The following is an 18,703-nucleotide window of genomic DNA, read 5'->3' on the forward strand; positions in this document are numbered from 1 at the left end:
GGTCAGGGGCTCAACGGAGCCAGTTCTCACATCCATGCTTCTCTGCCCCTTTGTCAAATGTGTTAGTGGTTTGGTTTACATATACACGTGCACAAAATGAATATAGTGCAAAAGGGCCCAACCCTCCACGGCAACTCCTCACCTAGATCAGGAAGGTTCAGTATTTGGGACTAGAGCTACTCAAGGTGCTTATTCAGTGGTCAAGCCAAGTCCCACGTGTGGGGAGCAGCGGCTTAAGAGTCACTCAAGCCAGAGCACCTTCTTGCGGCTGCCTCGGTGGATTAGAAATGAAGCGCTAGAGCTGGGTGTATAATTCATAAAATATCCTTTATTTATTCTACGGAACACAGTCAAGTGGTAGCTTTAAATTAAAAAAAAAAAAAGCTTTTTAAAAGATATTAGTGTCGTGACCTGACTCTGAGCTCCGTGTCATTAGGACAGTGGCCAAAGCCACCTGTTGTAGCTTTGCAGAGTTCCTGCACGGGCAGAGGTCTGGTGGGGAACAGGGAAGTGTTGGCACAGCTATCTGTCCAGTTGCTTATAATCAAGAATAATTTATGAAGAGCAGAAGTAACACTTATATCGCTGGCAACTGATCAAGAGATTACTTACAATATAGCATATCCATTCCAGGAAGCATAAAGATGTTTGTACTTACTGTTTATAGGGACTATCTTAGAATTTTTGCATCACTTTGGGAACATGGTACTTCTCTACAAATTTAGAAATTCCCTAAATCATACTTCCTGGTTTGTCTTAATTAGTAAGGAGATAAGAGTAGCATTCAGTAAGGTAGTTACTCTTTTTTTTTTTTTTTAGCACAGTGGTTTAATCAAAATGATAGTTTGCTTGAAAATGTTAGGGAATCTCCACCGACCGGCAACCATGCTGGTTATCATACTATAAAAATCCATGAACACACACGGCACTGAGCTGTTTCCACAAGACTTCCTTTCTAATAAACACAACACTTTCTCCTCTCAGACGTGAACCTCAGATGCCAAAATGCCCGTGTGCCAACTGTAGGCATGTTGCTGAGCAAAGGAGAAGGTTGGCAAGTCTGTCCAGCAAATTCGATTGTACAGTGGGATGGCGACTGCTCTGCGGCCTCAGACAGCACATGGCTGTGGCCCGTCCCCCAGGCAGGGAGAGGCTGGTGGCCCTTACTGGCATGGGAAAGGGTCCTGGTCAGTTAGAACATAAGGACTTTGAGGAGAAATACAAAAAGGCTCATTAAAATTGGAGGCCTGCGTAAGTACATTCAAACTCCTCGGAAAGAGACGCCTCGAGGCCTTGTGCTGAGCTAGGGTGACCTGTCCTCATGCGAAGGGCTGCGTGTCCCCTGGCTGGCCTGAGCCATGCGTGGACCGCCTGCCACCTTCTCCTACTGCCCTGCGGCGCTCTAAAGAGGCCGTCAACCTCAACCAAAAACCAGAGGGAGGGAAAAATCACAAACATTGAAGACTGGGTTCAAAAGTCCCTGGACACTTTGGGTCTGCCTTTCCCCAGCCTGCATCTGGTTAGGGGCTGTGAATCAGAAATCCGAATCTGCGCTGCCCAGGGGGGACAGGCACAGCGGTGAGGAAACACCCAAATGCAATTAACAACAGCAAGCTCAGGACCCTTGTTCCTGCCCCTCCCCCAGTTACGGCTGTTGGTTCTTCCTCATCTGAACTGAAGGAACCGAGGGAGGAATCCCATCCCCAAACCTCCCTGCACAGCACGGAATGCTGGAATCTGGCTGCCGCTTCTGCACAGGATGGAGCCTCAGTCTTTCGCTTTATAGCATCATTTATGGCATGAACTAGGAACATAATGTGTTTACACAAACACGCGACAATTGTACATCAGCATCTTTACAATATTAAAGGAGTCATATACAAGTCTACAGGCATCGTACAAGGGGCAGTGCTGGCCAGGACGCCCCGCCCACCCAGCAGTTCTCTGCGGTTTCTCCAACCTGGGAAAGAGCCATCTCGGGAGGGGAGGGGAGGGGAACTGTGTGTGACAAGGCAGGCGGTATCCATCTTTGGGCCTGTCATCTGAGAGGCAGCAGGTCTGTGAGGACCCCTCAGAGGCAGTCCTCGTTGGAATCCGGGGCCAAGAACCCAAGGTATGACTCTGTCCGGGTCTTACTGGCAAGCTAGTGTAACAGTCTAATTAAAATTCAGTGTGCATATGAGTGTGGGAAAATCAGAGTGGGGGACGGCTTCCTGAGCTGGGGACCCAGAGGATGCTGCTGACAGATGGGCCCCTTCACCGTGGGGCCCATTCCTGAGGTAAGGATGTGGTGTGGCCCCGTGGCTGGTCCCGATGGGGAGATGACTTCTATGGGAGCCCAGGTGTGCGCACGCATAGACAGGAATCGAAGGCCCTGGGCATTAGTTGGTCAGGTGGCTCTCAAGTGTGGCCTGTGCCCCAGGTGGCAGCAAAGGTAGGGTCTCAAGTGGCTCCACAGCTATCCATCCCCCACACCTGTGCCACCCTCCTCCCAGCAGCCCCACCCCGTGGGAGCCCAGTTTCAGCCCCTGTGGCACCGCCATCCCTGCACCTGCTCCTAGAGCAGGAACCAGAAGTTTCCAAGCCCTGCTCTGCGGGCACCTGGGCCCGAGCGTCCAGCAGCTCTTCTACCCCCCATGCAGACATGCTGCGCGTCCGACTGAGCTGAGCACCAGATGAAGAAGCGTCGGTCCTTGTCGGCCTCTCTGACTTGTGCACTTACAGTTACTTCCGTCTTAAATACTGTAGAAAAATAAGCCATCTCTGACGCAAGGAGACCCACTGGAGTCTGCCGTGTGGTGAAGGATGGACAGCTCCTCGGCGTGCACTGGGGAGGCCTCTGCTGACCCTGCCTTGGCACACGCGGAGCCCCGAGGACCGGACTGGGAGCTGAGGGGCCCAGACAACTGGTGGCCGAGTTCTCCCACCTCGGCATCTTTGGGTCACATCAACAGTCCTTCAGTGGACATGCCTCCAGCATCCCACATTCTGTTGCCATGACACATGGGGCCTTGGGGCTCTCTGGGCAGGCTTTGGACCCTCCAGCCCCACCCTCAGTCTCATGGCCACCGCTAAGCAGGCATAGGCAGAACTCCCCAGTACTGTTTCCTGGTCCCTGGGGTGTCCCCAGGGCCCAAAGGCCTCAGGTGGGCACCGAGGCAGGGCCTAGTCCAGGGGCTCCTGCTTTATTCGGACAGCAGTGGGCGTGGGCTGCGGTCGCCGCTCCTCCCGGCAAAGCACATATTCACTGAACTGGGACGAGTCCACGCCACCCCCGCAGGACGCAGCCATGCTGAAACCCCTCTGGAACAGCCTCTCCAGGACCTGCCGGGGAAGAAACAGGGGTCAGTCCCGCCCAGCTGTAAGAGTCTGCCTGCCCTGCCTGGTGGGCAAGTGGGCACTAGCCCCGGGCAAGCTACCTTCTCCTGTTAAGACATGTCTTGCTTCCTGACAGAAGTCCCTGCAGAACATCCAGCGGGGCAGCCACAGAAGGGACAGGGGCGGCCAGGCCCCAGGGCCCCTCAAACAGCCAAACCCTGCTGCCCTCAGGGGTCCACAACCTTGATTGGGCCCCTCTCTCTCCAGACACATGGTTCCAAGTCCCCCTCCCTCACTGAGGCCCCAGTAATAGAGACCCTGCCCCCAGCCTCTGGGCAGCCACCTGCTTCCCTGAGCTGCGAGTCCCAGATGGTTTGATGCCTGGGGGCCCATCAGCTCAAGGGAGCTTGGGGTGGAGAGGAGGCGTCCTCCTGATGTCTGAGTCTCTGCAGGTCTCCGTGTCCACGTGGGCGGGCTTGCGCCTCTGTGAGGGCAGGGCCTGGTCACTGTGTCTGACACCTGGGTCCTGCACCTAGCAAGTTCTGACGGACAGCTTGTGGAATTTTCCCCACAAAGTCCACTCTGCCCCAAGCCTGAAATAGGAGTCTGCTCTTGGGTCTGGAAGAGCTGATGGAAAATAGGCCTCCACTCCACGTGGGGCTTCCCAGCTCTTAGACCCCTCTGGGGAAAGCCAGTCCAAACACGCACGGGGCGGCTGTTTGGGTGCTGGTGGCCCCGGGCAGCATGATGAGTAGGGGGGCTCCAGGCCGCCGCCACTCTCAGCCTCTGACCTGCTGCTCCCACTGCCTGGGTTTAATCTGAATCCAAAGTCAGACTCTGGGTGTCAAATGAAGCACACTTTGTTGAAAATACTCTAGGCCATTTTTATAGAACATCCTTTCGGGAAAGAAAAAAAAAAAAGCATAGATCAATTTTTTTAAGTCCATCCCCCAGGCGCCATCATTTAATTATGAGCGGGACATAAATTATGCATCGACACATTGTTGCCTTTTCTGTAAGACGGCACGGAGGGCCTCGCCATTGCCGGGACCGAGCCTCCCTCTATCTCCCTCTGCCGCCGGAGGGCGTCGGCGAGGCACGGGGGAGGCGGCGGCCGGCCAGCCCTCACCTGCACCGAGTTGAGCCGGCAGTAGCCGTTGAGCGGGAAGCGGATGACGTGCGTGGGGTCCTGGTTCCAGCCGGCGTTGACCGAGTTGCACATGACGTCCCCGGTCTCGGGGAAGACCTCCTCGATGAGAGCCTTCTCGCCGCTGAGCGCGATCCGCTCACCCAGGTCCGGCGTGACCCGCACCACCAGGCAGTCGCAGGCCCGGCTGCGGCGCCGCTGCGCCTGCTCCTGCTGCCAGCGCTCCAGCTCGCGCACCATGGGCTGCAGCTGGTAGTAGCGCGCCTCCTCGTACAGCAGGCTGAAGTCCTGTGGGCACGCACACACGGCTGGGGGTGGTGGGGATGTGCCGGGCCGGCTCCAGGGGGCCCCCCCCTCACACCCCGCACCCCCAGGGCACAGTGTGGTCTGGGATGGTTTGTCCCCATTGTAGGGATGGGGAAAACGAGTCTCAGCTGAATGTGTGCCCCCCAAAAAGGTGTTGCCTCCATGCAGGCAGCGGCTGGTGTGCACCTGTCCCAAGACCCCATGAGCTCTTCCATCTGGTCCCAAGCACTGGGGGTGGCTTCATCCCCCTGAAGCAGGGAGAAGCCTCTGGATAGACCCGGAGGCTAGGTTAGAGGAGCCAGAGGCTGTGCGGATGCCTGGAAACCTACTGATTTGTCAGCAAGGCACGGGGCAGCCCCGTCCTCACCTGCCCTGGAGGAGCTCACTGCGGGGCAGGGAGGCGAAACAGACCTGTCTGGGTTGGATTTTCGGCATCATTATCTACCAGACCTTCTCTGAGCCTCAGTTTCCTCATCTATAAAATGGATGTAAACATCCAGCTCAAAGACGGGGTGAAGCTTAAAGGACAAGGTCGGCCCCTGCCCTTGCAGGCAGTGTGAGGAGGTGTCTGGGGGACACCCACCTCTCACCAGCAGCCCACTCCCGGGCTGGCGGGCTCGCACCAACCACCCCTCAGGCCCTGATGATCAGACCACTGCCCCGGTCAAACACATGTCCACCCACACCCACCCCAGCCCTGAGTAGCTGAGGACCCATGACCACACCACTCAGCTCAAGTCCGGCTGGTGAGCCTGAGGACCCCTGGGGGGGAGTCAAGGAAGCCCAACCCCCAAAGCCGGGCCCACCCCACTGTCCCTAAGTCCGTTCCTCCTGCTGACTGACCCCAGCTTTCGGAGTCACCCCAGGGGAAGCCTCCTCAGGCCTGTTATCAGTCAAGAACCCATCCTGTGGAGCTAGAGACTGTCTTACAGAGTGAAGTAAGTCAGAAAGAGAAAAACAAATATCGTATATTAACACGTGTATGTGGAACCTAGAAAAATGGTACAGATGAACCGGTCTGCAGGGCAGAAATAGAGACACAGATGTAGAGAACAAACGTATGGACACCGAGGGGGGAAAGTGGCGGGGGGTAGGATGGTGGTGGGATGAATTGGGAAATTGGGATTGACATGTGTACACTAATATGTATAAAATAGGTAACTCATAAGAACTGCTGTATAAAAAATAAATAAAATAAAATTCAAACATTTAAAAGAACCCATCCTGTCCCTCCACAGGGGCTCCTCAGGGCACCATGCCGGGCCTTTGCTCTCATCCATGCAAGGTTTGAAACGATGTCTGCAAACCAACAACCCCACTTCCTTCCTCATAGCCCAGAACATCTCCCCCGGGTGCCCCACCAGCTCTTCCACACAGGAGTGCGGTGCCCCTCCCCCACAGCCTGTTCTACCCTGGGCCTCCACACAGCCACTCAGGACTCAAGCTGCAGGCCAGAGGCGCCCTCGAGAGCCCCCGACCCTCTCCATCCACACCCGTGGCTCCTGCATCTTCTTCCTAAGCGTGAATCTGATCTACCGACTCTGTTCCACCTTCACTGCCTCTACCCTCCTGCTCCCCTGCATATCCTTTTCCACACAACAGATCTGACGGTCATGGCCCTACTCACAACCCTTCCACTGCATTCAGGGTAAAAAGCCGAATGCTGAGCCGGCCACCAAGGTCCTGACACCAAGCAGAAGCCTTCCTTCCTGCTCTTTCCTTCCCAGTTCATACGGTCCCAGGCTGCCACCCATCCAGCTCCTTGCCCTCCCCTCTCCGCTTCCCACCAAGGCCCTCACACCTGTCTGCCCCCGTTCCTCCACCATCACCCAGAGAAACAGCCTTGCCTCCAAACCCACCCGGGCCCGCTCTCCGCGTGGTTCCCTCTCACAGTGCTCTCTGCTTCTCTGAAGTGTTTGCCCCTGTGGAATTCAAGTGTTTTTTGGTTCATCGTCTGTCTTCCCACTAGACCGTAACCACTATGGGGACAGGACCCATGTCTGCCTTGTCTTTCACTGCATGTTCAGCCGGAGTTCGGCTGTTGGCACCCAGGAACTGAACTGAATGAGGGATGAAACAGCCCCAGGGCCACTGGGGTCCTCTGGGTGCTGGCAGGAAGAAAGAAAGGAAGGACATTTGCTGGTTGGAGCTGGGGTAGCCCAGGCATGGGCTTCCTGCCTCCGGGATCCCCATGCCGTGAGGAGCCCAGCACCGGAGGCAGGACTCTCAGAACCAGGTCGGCTGCCGCAGACAGGCTCGCCCGGAGACCTGGGGGCAAGCTTTTGTTTAAGGGTGTTTGGACTGGATCAGTTTTCCCCCTGCCAAGTGCCTACGAGGAACAGATCTGGGAACCTCTAACTCCTGTAACTCCGGCACACGACAGTCGTTCAACACGACAAACATGAAACCGGGGTAAGCGCCGCTGCCGCTGCTTAACTGCTGTTACACCCTGATAAATAAGCTAAAAATGTGAGAAAACAAAATTAGTTTAGGAAAACTGATTTAGCCCTCGGCTTCATCGTTTAAGTTTTTATGGTTGCCGTGACAACTGTGGGTCCATTTATGAAGTCACAGCCTACCCTGTGGAACGCCACCGCACAGGCAGTGTGCCGCGCAGCTGCCAGCTGCGGACTGACCTTGAAGTCATCTGGGAGCAGCAGTTTCGACGTCCGCAGGAAGCTCAGGACATAGCGGAAAATCTCCCCATCCCGGTCGATGAAATAATGTTGCTTCAAACTGTCCAGGACGATGGGCTCGGTGCCATTGAAGAGGCGGCTTATTCTGGGAGAGATGGGGGCGGAGATGTGGGATGGAAGGGCGGGTCCACCTGCCCCACCCCGACTCCTTAGAGCTCGCCCTGCTGGAGGGGCGAGGGGCCTTACACGGTGACTCTGGGCTGCGCCAGGACTGAAAAGGATGTTTGCACACACCAGCGGCAGCCGGCACACCAGCGCGGCAACCAGCACATGCACACGCCCCGCCTACACGCACAAGCCACAGCCAGAGAGAGGCACACCCGGCTCTGTACGCCCGCCTGCCCGCTGACACAGGCTACAGGCCTGGAAAACCACAGCGAGACACAGACACAGCCACCCCGTCCCACGCACACAAACCCTTGCTGGACAGAACCGCCCAGAAAACCCCCACTGACCACCAGACACGCCAGCTCACGGCCGCCCGTCCAGTGAACACATGTAAACCAGCTGCCACGCTCCCGGGTCACACACATCCACCTCCCCCAACCTGCGTGAACGAGCAGCGGACAGGACACACCCGGGCAGCAGGCACGGCGTCACATGGTCCCCTCGCTCACAACACACAAACCACAGGCAGACCCAGACACATCCGGTGCGGGACACACCAGGCAGCACGGGTCCACCAGAGACACAGCTACGTACGCTCAACAAACTCACAGACGAACCACCCACAGCTCTGCGCTCAGGGAACCCTAGGGGAGAACAGAGGCAGGCACCGGGGACAGCACGTGTGTGTGCAGCTACAGTGCACGCACGTACACACACACACACACACACACACGCACACCCCAGTGTGTACACACATACCAGCGTGGATGCACACAGAACAGCGCACACACGTGCTCCAATGCGTGCACGTGTGCTACAGCGAGTGTGCACTGGGGAGGGGACCGCGAGGGGAGGCCAGGTCCCAGCACCCCACCTTCTGAAGGACAGTGGCTCTGACAGAAGCACAGGACCTGCAGCAGGCTCTCGGGGCGCCCTGATGCCTGGCCCTCTCCACTCCAGGGAGGAGGAACCAGGCCTCCCCACTTCCCAGGGCGGCAGGCTCTGGTTTGGCTAACTTCCCCTGCAGACCCCAGGCCCCGGGGGGGAGAGTTAGGATACCCCGAAGAGGGGTGGGGACAGCCAAGAGCTTGACTCGGGAACTGCAGGGAGGTCGGCGGCGTCTCCCCAGGGGCAGCATCTCCAGACATCCTTCGGCCGACAGGCAGGGCCACATACATGTCCCCAGCTGGACCCTGCACAGCCCGGGAGAAGGGTGGCCCCGACCTGGGCCCCAGGCCTTCCAGCCCAACCTGTACAAGCCTCCCAGGAAGGCTCCCCTCTCCCTCAGCAGCCCCCTCCGCAGGCCCTGCCCCACTCCTGCCACTGTGTGCCAGGGCAATGAGCTGGGGGGTCACGGCACCCAAAGCCTCTCTCGGGGCCTTCCATTGACACCAGCCGCTCTGGTGGCCTGGTACACTTCAGGCATTGGCCAGGAGGGTCTGCCCAGGGGTAGAGTGACTAACCTGTTCTCACTCTGGGGACATGGCCCAGCGGGGCCATATAAAGGGCAAGGCTGCCTCGTAGAAGGGCATGAGCAGGCCAGAGCCCATGGGGAGGTGTGGAGAGGCCCGAGCCTGTGGAACCAGTGCTGCGGTCACCCACATACAGCTCATCTCAGAGCTCCAAAGGCCACGGAGCCCCATCAACCCCCAGGCCTGATGACAATGATACTGGAGAACACAGCCCCGCTGCACAGCTCTGTGGGCTCCAAGGCCTATTCCAGGCCTCAAACTCCCCAAGACCTGACCTCAGCAGAGCTTGGGCGTCCAGGTATCAGAATAAGGGCCACCCAGCAGCCCTGGAGACAGACAGGACCGAGCGAGGCACCAGGTGCCACGGGCAGTCATCCGCAGACTGCTGAGGGACCCCACGTGGCACCAGCAGGAAGAAGTGAGAGCCATTTCCATAGGTGAGCCAGCACGTGTGAAGCCTCAGTCTCCCTGCAATTTTCTCCACCCTCCCTGGCTGAGCTCAAGCTCTGTGCAGCAAGCAATGTCCCACGGCTGCTTGTGTTGCAAACCCTCCTGACATCAGGCTGTGAAGCTCCAGACCTGCTGGTCTAGACGACTCCCAATCCACCACATTCCAGGGCTTCCTGGGTTCTAGGTTGTCTTATGGGTCCAAGGCTAGAAGGCTCTCAATCTGCCTTATTTCAGGACTGGCTGGTTCTAGGTCTTTCCAGGTTCGGTGTCTCTTCACAGACTAAGGCCTTTCATGCCCTCAGGGTCTGAAGCTATCAAGGACATGAGCAGCTTGAGGGAAGGTTAGTCACTTCAAAGGGAGCTCCCGACACGTGTGTGTGGTCTTAAGAGTCCATTGCCACCGCAGGCCACTCTCTGAGGGAGACTGCAGGTTCGGGGTACCAACTTCAGAAGTCTTCCACAGAATAAGCTGGCCGGTTCTGACCCCAGCTGATAGGGGTTGTTTTCTTTTTCTTCTTTCTTCCTTTTTTTTTTTTAAGCCTCGGCTCCAATTTCCTGCATGTTTCAGTGGCAGGTTTTATTAGTTCTAAAGTTCCTGGACATCTTAATTTGTTGCTTCCCACAGCGAGGATGAACGCAAGCGTGGGGCTGCCATGGCAGGAGCTAAACGATGTTCCAAGTGCGCTGGCAGACACAGGAGTCCACTCCCAGCCCCGGGCAGCTGGGCGGGGCCGGCTCTGGGCGAGGACCCGTTGGCACTCCCTGCCTTGCCAAGAACCAGGAGCCCAGGCACAGCTCTGTGGGCACCGGGACCTGAGGGGCTGGGGGGCGCTCCCGGCATTGCCCAGGGTGGGACTTTGCTGACATCCAGAACCCCCTCCACCCCCGGTGACCTTAACACAATTCTCCATCTCCAGGTGACTTATACGTCGGTGACCCTGGATGAGGGATTGACCTTTGTTTCCAGAATTAGTGAAAAACAGTTTTTTAATTTTAATAATTTACTCAAAGAAGGATGAGAGAGATCTGAGGGGCTCTGGCCAGCAGAGCTGCCCAACCCACTTCTCAGGCCTGGCCTGACCCACTGTCCTGACTGTCCTACAGGTCACACCACCCTCCACTGGCCTCTAGGCCCAAGCTTCAGGCCTGAGGAGCAGCTCTCCTGTGAGCCGGAAGCCATCCAGGCAGAACAGATCCATCCTGAGGCCCCAGGAAAGAATGCAGACCGCCACCCGCTCTGGGCACATCCTGCTGGCCCGCGGGTCCCAAAGGTCACGGGCCAGCAAGATGGCCCGCCCCACATCAGAGCAGGACAATGGGTGAGGACGGGCTGTGGGTCTGGGAGGGGAGGACCACCCCCTGCCCGCCCTGTTCCAGGCAGCAGCCTGGAGACAGAATGAGGAGGCCGTTCCCCGCAGGCCTGGGCCATGATTACTCCAGAAAGGCAAGTGTCTGATTTCAGGGAACACTCTTCAGAGACGTTGTGGGCAAGGGTTTCATGAATTTCACTCACAGACGTCGTCGACCGATTAAGGGATGATCTATCTCAAACAAGGCGCGAATGCCGCAGAAGGCTAAATTGAAATTAAATAAGTGGAATCCATCTCCCATCCTCGACAGGGCTCTGCCAGAGAGCGCCAGGCCGACACGGCTGACGTGGCCTCCCGGATGCTGCCCCTCCGAGACCCCCAGGTCACAAGCGCCCCAGGCCTAGCCTCTGTCTGCTGAGGGAGCGAAGCTCCAACCGTCACCTGCACCCGATGCCCCAAATTCTGAACGACACACCGCATCCACCTCCAGCACTCCCCCCTGGAGGGCGCCACCCTGGCCTCCAACGAGCTCCCAAAGCCGCCACTTCCACACGCTATGAATCCTCCGTGCTCTGCGCGGCCACACCGGCGACGAGGCAGCCGGATCAGAAAGCTTCCCGGAGCCGCTCCCCCTCGGTGTCTGGGGGATTAATTAACTCCTCTTTTTATTTTAAATGTCTAAAACAGAGGTGATGCCCTGCAGCCGTGGCCCTCCCGCCGCCAGCCCTCAGTGGTGGCCGCCTCACTGTACCAGGAGCGAGCGGTCCCCGGCTCAGCAAGTAGCGTGCGGCATCATCTCCAGGAGATGCTCAGAGACCCGTCCCACCTCTGGCCAGCCCTGCTGTTACAGGCGGAAGCCAGGTCTGCCCCTAGGAGAGAAATGCCTGAGAGGCAAAAGCAGGAGAGTCAGCAGTGCCCGGCGCCTCCCACAGATGAGTCCAGGAGTCAGGAGCACCGGGGAGCTGGGCGGAGTGTAAAGCTCCCTGCAGGGAGGGTCCTGGTCGGAGACGCTTTGCCCGCTGATGGCGGTATGTGGCTCATGCTTGTCCACAGCTGTGGATACTCCCGAACATCACGGAATTCCTAGCCAGTCGCTGCAACCCCCCCAAATCCAAGGGAGCCTGCTGCTAGCCCTTAGGGTCCAGCAGTGGCCACCCAAACAGGCAAAGAGGACAAATTGCAGCTGCCCCTCACCCTTCCCCTTATGCTCTATCCCAAGGGTTAGGCTCGGAAACAGGATGGACTATTTCTCCCCAGCATGACGCCAAGAAGTACGCAGCATTGCTCACGAACGGTCCCCTGCAAAGGCCGGGCTTGAGTCTCACTCAAGAGTAACCTGAAGGAACATGAGGTTCCCCAGCCAGCTGCTGGCCAGCTGCAGGCGGGGCTGGCTCTGAAAAGTGGCCTCTGCCAGTGAGTCAGGAACTCCCCCTAACACTACCAATGCCACCAGCTCAGGGTCACAAGTCCCTGTGCAAAGCGGCCATTGACAGGGGCACTCAGCTTCCTGAACCCCAGTTCCCCAGGTCTAGGAGCAGGGGGGCCTTGGAGAGCCCTGCGTGTTGGCTGGTAGCAGGCTACAGATGCTGCCTGTCACCACTGCACGCCCCGGTGCCATGAGGGGCTCGGCTCTTACCTGGAGTCAGGGTACTTGGTGAGCGTGGCCAGGCTGCTGGTGTACATGTGGCCGCCCACGTCGATGTGCACAGGCGCGTTGGACTTAGTGAGCTGGGCTGGCAGTGGGATCCCCTGGGCGGCCAGGGGAGACACAGGCGACCGGGTGAGAGACAACCGAGACATGCTTCCTCCCTCCTGGAGATGGAAACAAGGCACAAAACAAGGGTTTCTCCACGACGGAGCTATGCACTCCTTTTACTGCCAATGTGATCACAGATCTAATCAGATCACTTCTGCCTGTGCCTGATCACATATTCAGCTGACAAATTGTGGCCACCACTGTAATTAAGTGTATTCGCATCATTTTCTTCAAAGTACCAGAGGGAAAAAAGAAAGATGCTTATTAGCAATAAGAAATCAAGAAAAAAAAATTTTTTTTCAAGGTGTCAGCCTCCAGGGGCATAAAACAAACTGCAAAATTCTAATTAAAGGTCGTGGGCTTCTGTGTTAGATGTGAAATATCCCCTGACAAACGAATCACCAATTTGTGAATTGGGATTCAGGGGTTTTTGCAAGTTTGTCTCAGTAACGAGACACCTCTAAATTAGGGACTTCCTCAGCACCTAAGGCATTGAGTTTTATACATGTAGTAAATTTCACATCAAATTAAGAGCATTTTTGTTTCCAAAAAAAAATACATAATCGTGCGGCCAGTCAACAGCCGTCTCTTGAATGCCACCGCTGTGGCTGCAGCTGCGAGGAAGGGCAGCCAGTGAGCTGGCGCTTGGGAAGACGGCAAATAGGAGGACACCAGCCCTTGACCCAGCCCACCCTGCTGGCTCTCACCGCGGGGCCAGTGCTGCCGTGGGCGTGAAGCGAGGACCCGCTCGGCCGCTCCTTGCGGTGAGGCATCTAGGCTTCCATCGCTGCCCAGAGTATCTGTGGGAAGCACCAACACAACCAGACAGGACTTACTCCTCAGGGGTCCTGGGCGCCGTGTCTCCCAGTCAAAGATGCTTACAATCGTCCTTTATGAACATGCGTCCCAGAACCCCATGCCCTACCACACTGCCCGCTACTATCCTGTCCCCACACCCCAAAGCAAGCCTCCGGGCCATAGGAGATTACTTATACACACACACACACACACACACACACACTCACTCACATGTGTTTTCAGGGCAGCTCCATGTCTGCTAATTCAGCTAATGACAGTACTGAAACATATGCTCACCATTATTGCCCCCAAAATGTTTCAGAACAAATCTGATTTTCTTGGTATTTTGGTTTTGAGACACGTTACCAAGCATGTCTCCTCTTACTTCAGAGAGAACCCTGGGAACCACAGCTCAGAGAGGATCCCCCCCACCCTCCATGGGCTTCGGAGCCCCAGGACCTCTTTGAACACCATCTCTGCAGTGTTAAGATGCAGTTTGCAACTGGCTGGACACAGAGAAGCCAGGGAAGAGCGAAAGTCACTTAGGAAGCCACCGCTCCCCCTGTGGCTCCTTAGAGAAGAAAACTTCTCTTTGTTTGCCCAGCCTGCACCTCTGCAGTTTCACCCCAGACCCCGGGAATGATCTTGTCTGTGCCTAATATATTCCAGATCCCTTTGGGATCACAGCCCCAAGGCATTAGAGAAAGCTGGCCAGAAGGAGACAGCAGCTCAGCTAATGAACACTCTCTCCTGCCTCTCCTCTCAGCCGCAACCACCTGAAATAAGCCTGTCCCACAGTCTCTAGAAGCTGTCTGAGAACACCTGCAGGCCCCATGCAGGAGAGCTGGAGGAGAGCAGGTTTAAGCAGACCCCTTCCACTGACCCGGGGCTGGGGGAGACGTGCACAGTGACTATCACCCCCCCGCCCCCACTGGCTTCCATATACCTAAACCTGGACTTATCCGTTGCAGGTTTAACCCGAACCTCTCTCAAGGATTGACTTTGTGCCTTGAAATTCAACATCCAGTTTTAACACATGAACCAAGGTCCAATGAGAATCAAATCCTGCAAATTTAAGCCGGGCCACTCTCCCAGGATTTGTCCTGCCCTCGGTGTCCTGGCAAGTCCTCTGACAGGAAACCGGTGGGGGGTGGCTATTAGCAGACAGTCATGTTTAACTTCTAGCTGTCCAGGGTCTGCTGCTTTGGGCATTCCTGAGTTCCCGCAAGCTTCAAAAAGAAAACCAGGTCACTTATCTCAAGGAAGTTCTGAGAAACCAAAACGTATCTCAGGAATGGGCTATCCTGCCCTGGGAGGCTCTGCTGGGGAGGAGTCAGAAGGAAAGCCACACTGAGGATAAACTGTGCTGGAAGGAATTCCGATGGAACGTCTATCAAAGCAGACTGCACAATGCCGGCCCTACTGCCAGGACACTACTCAGAAGTGACATTTAACACCAAGTACCCATCACAAAAGCTGCTCGATCGTGTTCTCACCCAGACTTTTCCATCGCAGGCACCACCTGATGTTCATGGCACACCAGAAACTCACCATTGGAAGCCCCAGGCTGTACGCCTTGCCGCGAACCTCCACTGCTCCCTCCGACAAACGCATCTGTGCTGGACAACGACCCTTTCCCCGAGACCACTGCCAAGGTCAGAAGCATAAAGTGGGTGCAGGAAGAGACACAAGTTCATTCCGCCAGCACCAGCATCAAACCCACGACCAGCCCCAGCTCGCCACGCCCCTCCCGAGGCTCAGCCAAACCGCCTGTTGCAGGGGCCTCGGCGGTCGTGTGCTGCACGGCCCGCGGGTTTCCAAACCGGCTGGGTACTGACCCGCTTCTCCAAGCTGCGGCGGGAGCCCGGGGTCCCGCGCCCGCCCGCCACCGAGCCCCGCCCGCCCGAGCAGAGGGAAGCGAGCAGAATGCCACGCTCATTTACACACAAAATGATTTTGTGTCCTATTGTGCTCGCAGTTGTTCAGCTCTCTGGGGGTGATTAAACTGGCTGAGCTGCGGCAGCTTGAGACGATTTCACTAAATCGCTTCTTCGTGAAGTCGCTTCTTTGCTAAGCTGTTATTTTAACCATAAAAGGTAAACAGAAGGCGGCTCGAGAACTCCCTTCAGGTCTGCGCCCAGGGCGCCAGCCCCGGGCAAGAGGGCCAGGGGCCTGCAGAATCGTCCAGGGGGCGGGCCGGAAGGGAGGCAGGCGGGCCACCTGGCGCGCGCCAGCCCGGCCGTGGAGCCCGCCGGCCGGTGTGAACTTCGTTCGGGGCGGCCGGAGCCGGCTGGGTGCAGGCCGGCGGCGCCGCGGGCGGCGGTGGCCGCGGCACCCAGAGCGCCTTGCAGGACCGCGAGGGTGTGCGGCACGGGCGGGGCGGAAGACAAAGTTAAATCAAGAGGCAGATACTTAGAGACCATAGATGGGAAGCTCGCCTAATTAAGGACGTAAAAGCGCTTTTGTTCTCAAAGTTTATTGTTGCCGGGATTTAAAAAAAAATTAATTGAAACTAATGCTGTTATTCACTCGTGCACTTAAATTCCTTCATGCACATTTGAGACGCAGAGTGAAAACTTGAAGCTGATCTTTCTGCAGCCGGAGGTGGGGGGCGCGGGAGGACTAAAACGCGCTCCAGCTACGGGGGAGGGGGGTTGTTTGAGAGTGTGCCGGTGCGCGCGTCCAGGTCAGGGGGTACCGGCGGGAATCGGGGATCCGGAGTCGGCGATCGCGTCTCCGCGCGGCCCGCCTGGGGCTCCAGACCCCGCGCGCTTGGGACGACCACCAGCCCCTCCCGCTCCGTTTCGGACTCGCGGGTGGGCGTCAGAGGACACACATCTGTCCCGTTGGAGACTTTTTCTCTCTCTGATTTGGACACCAAGCCGGGCCCAGTCAGCCGAAGCCCCGGCTGCGTGAGCCAGGTTCTGACCCCGGAAACACGCCGGCCCTGCAGGGCGCTCGGCCCGGCACTGAGGCCCGAGTGCCGGGACGTGAACACCCCCTCACCCCCACCTCCCCGTGCGGCAGGAAGCTCGGTGCCCGCCCGCGTGGGGAGGGTCCACCCGGGGCCAGGGCCGGCCCACGTGGGCAGTCCCCCCCTCCCGCACCAGGCCTTTGTGCTGGGTGCCCCCGTGCCGCCAGCCCCCGCCGCCCTGCACCGGGACAAAGCAGCCGCCCCTCCCACGTCCGAATCACGGCCGGGCGACTTTCTGGGTATCGCAGCCACTTTAGGGACAGGGGTGCGCGTCGCTGAGCGGTGGCCGCCCGCGCGAGGCTTACCTCGGAGCCGGAGCGGCGGATCGGACTCGGGCGCAGCCCCCGCCCCGCGCAGCCGCTGGTCTCGGGCGCCGGGCGCAGCCTCGCCGCCTCTGCTTGCTGCGCGGGTCGCTCCGGTCTCGTCCTGGAGTTACTTTCTCTCTCGCCCCCAACCCTCCCCCCACCCACCCCTCCCGCCCCGGCCCCCGCTTCGCGCGGCCCCTCGCGGCGCGGCGCGCCGGGGCCTCCCCTCCCCGCCCTCCCCTCGCCTCCTCCCCTCCTCGCGGCCGCCGCCGCCGCCTCCTCTTCGCGCCGCTCTCCGGCTGCCCTCCCGCCGCTCCCACCTCCTCTCCTCCCTCCTCTCTCTCCAGCGGCCTTCCCCGATTGCTGGCGAGAAAGCCAGCCCCCCACCTTAGCCCGTAGCCCGCGTCCCGTCGCGGCCGAGCCCGGACGCAAAGGGCAGCGATCCGGCTCCAAATTACCCAGCGCTGCGAGCGCGAGCGGGAGCGCGCGGCGACTCCTGGCTCGGGGCTCGGCTGCGCCGCGGGGCAGAGGATTAGAGTCGCAATTAGCTCCGCGCGCCCGCGCCTGCCGCGCTTGGCGACAAAAACGCGCCGTTTCCCTTCCTTCAGCCGGGCGATCACCACCCGCCTCCCCCGGAGTCCGCGCCTTCCCGCCGGGGCCTCCGCCAGGACCCTCCCGGGAGCGATGCGCCCAGGCCCCCGCGCCCTCCGCCGCCCAGCCCCCCGCCCCCCGCCGGCCAGCCACGCGGCGCCCGGGCCTCCTCCGGGCTCGGGAGGGGGCGGGGGAGAAGCTGATTTTAATCATTGTCATTTCATCTGATGTAATATTTCCCCGGGCGCTTTCAGCTGGGCATAAATTTTCGGCTCCCAAATAAGTAACACAGGGCACGTTTCTCACATTTCTTGACTCCTCGGTTACAAAGAGGAGAGCAGCCGCCGCCGCGGCGCCCGAGGGTAGGGGCGGGACTTGGGAAGAAACTGGGCTGCGAGTCGGCCGGGGCTGCAGAGGAGCCGGGGGCCGGTGCCGCCCCTCCCCCTCCCTGGCCTTCCTCCCCGGGTCTCTGCCCCGGCTGCCCCTCTACCGGGGAGCAGCGCCGCCCGTGACGTCTGCGGACACGCGGTCGGCCACCGCGGGGGAGGGGCGCACGGGGGGCGCCCGGCCGGCCCCCCGCCGCCAGACGCGCCATTTCCTTTACGCGCGCGGCGCGATGGAGACGTCTACCGCCAAGACTCCCCGCGGCGCTGAGGCCTGCGCCCGGGGCGTCCCTCCTGGTCCTCGAGTCGGCTGCCCCTTCCTCCTCCTCTTCTACCTCCTCCTCCCCTTCCTCTTTCTCCTGTTTCCCTTGCGCCCCGCCCGTCCCCCCTCCTCCTCCTGGACCATTTCCCGGCTCCTAGGAAACGGAGCGCGGAGCCTCCGGTGCACTGCGCCCGGCCTGCACTGCGCCCCCGTCCGGCTGCGGGGACGCCCGGGCCAGAGCCAGGCTCGAGCTGGAGGACCGGTGCGCTCCGGCCGGGGACGGCGCGGGGGCCCCCACCCCGAGCTCCAGCCGGACCTGGACGCCCTCTAGCGGCTTCCCTCACGGGAGGGGCGCTGGTGAATAGAGGACAAGGTGGGGGGCCTGCCTCCCTTGACCAGGAGACCTCGCGCGTGGAAAGAGGGCCCGCACCGCCGTACTGTAACTTCTCCACGCGGGAATAAGGAGAAACTTTCCTCCTAAGGGAAGGTTTTATTTATTTATTTACTTTAGAGCTCGAACTACAGGAGAAGGGGGAAATTTTCTCATTAAAGTTACATCCCTGCAGTTAGTTCAATTACTTGATATATGCAGAAGATGTTGTTAATTTATAGATTTAAATAGCTTACAAAGATGCCGCAGGCCCCATCAGTTAATTTCCTTAATTTATGGATTCTTAGCAGCTCCTTGAAGAGAAAGGGGCCCTGGAAGTAGGTCAGGGATCTGTGCAGCGGCTCCCGCACGGCCCATGGGCTGCCCACTCAGCTCCCCACGCCCTGGCGCCCCCGGGCTTTTGGCTCCCAGCTCGGGCCTGACAGCACCACTGTCT

General features: G+C 58.7%; 1 protein-coding gene across 2 annotated transcripts; it reads right to left on the bottom strand.

Annotated features, from left to right (window-relative positions):
• Positions 1-1,773: 1,773 nt before the first annotated feature.
• KCTD15 (potassium channel tetramerization domain containing 15) lies at positions 1,774-16,791 on the bottom strand. 2 transcript variants are annotated; one of them, XM_067720970.1, is made up of 7 exons: positions 16,641-16,791; positions 14,913-15,008; positions 13,271-13,363; positions 12,444-12,619; positions 7,408-7,552; positions 4,448-4,753; positions 1,774-3,324 (listed from the first exon to the last, which is right to left on the bottom strand). In XM_067720970.1, exons 3-7 carry the CDS (start codon positions 13,334-13,336, stop codon positions 3,166-3,168), a joined length of 852 nt encoding a protein of 283 aa, XP_067577071.1. In that variant the 5' UTR covers positions 13,337-13,363; positions 14,913-15,008; positions 16,641-16,791; the 3' UTR covers positions 1,774-3,165. The 2 variants fall into 2 exon arrangements, with proteins under 2 accessions (XP_067577071.1, XP_067577072.1); XM_067720971.1 differs by lacking the exon at positions 16,641-16,791 and adding an exon at positions 15,309-15,456.
• Between the last annotated feature and the right edge of the window lie 1,912 nt (positions 16,792-18,703).

The sequence above is a fragment of the Pseudorca crassidens genome, chromosome 20, assembly GCF_039906515.1.
Source record: "Pseudorca crassidens isolate mPseCra1 chromosome 20, mPseCra1.hap1, whole genome shotgun sequence".
NCBI lineage: Eukaryota > Metazoa > Chordata > Mammalia > Artiodactyla > Delphinidae > Pseudorca > Pseudorca crassidens.

Coding starts and splice junctions, on each gene's coding strand:
- KCTD15 (XM_067720970.1), bottom strand. CDS start 13,336: ATGCCTCACCGCAAGGAGCGGCCGAGCGGGTCCTCGCTTCACGCCCAC. Junction 7,553..12,443: donor ACCAAGTACCCTGACTCCAG/GTAAGAGCCGAG, acceptor CATCTCTCCCAG/AATAAGCCGCCTCTTCAATG. Junction 3,325..4,447: donor GCCGGCTCAACTCGGTGCAG/GTGAGGGCTGGC, acceptor CTTCCCCGGCAG/GTCCTGGAGAGGCTGTTCCA.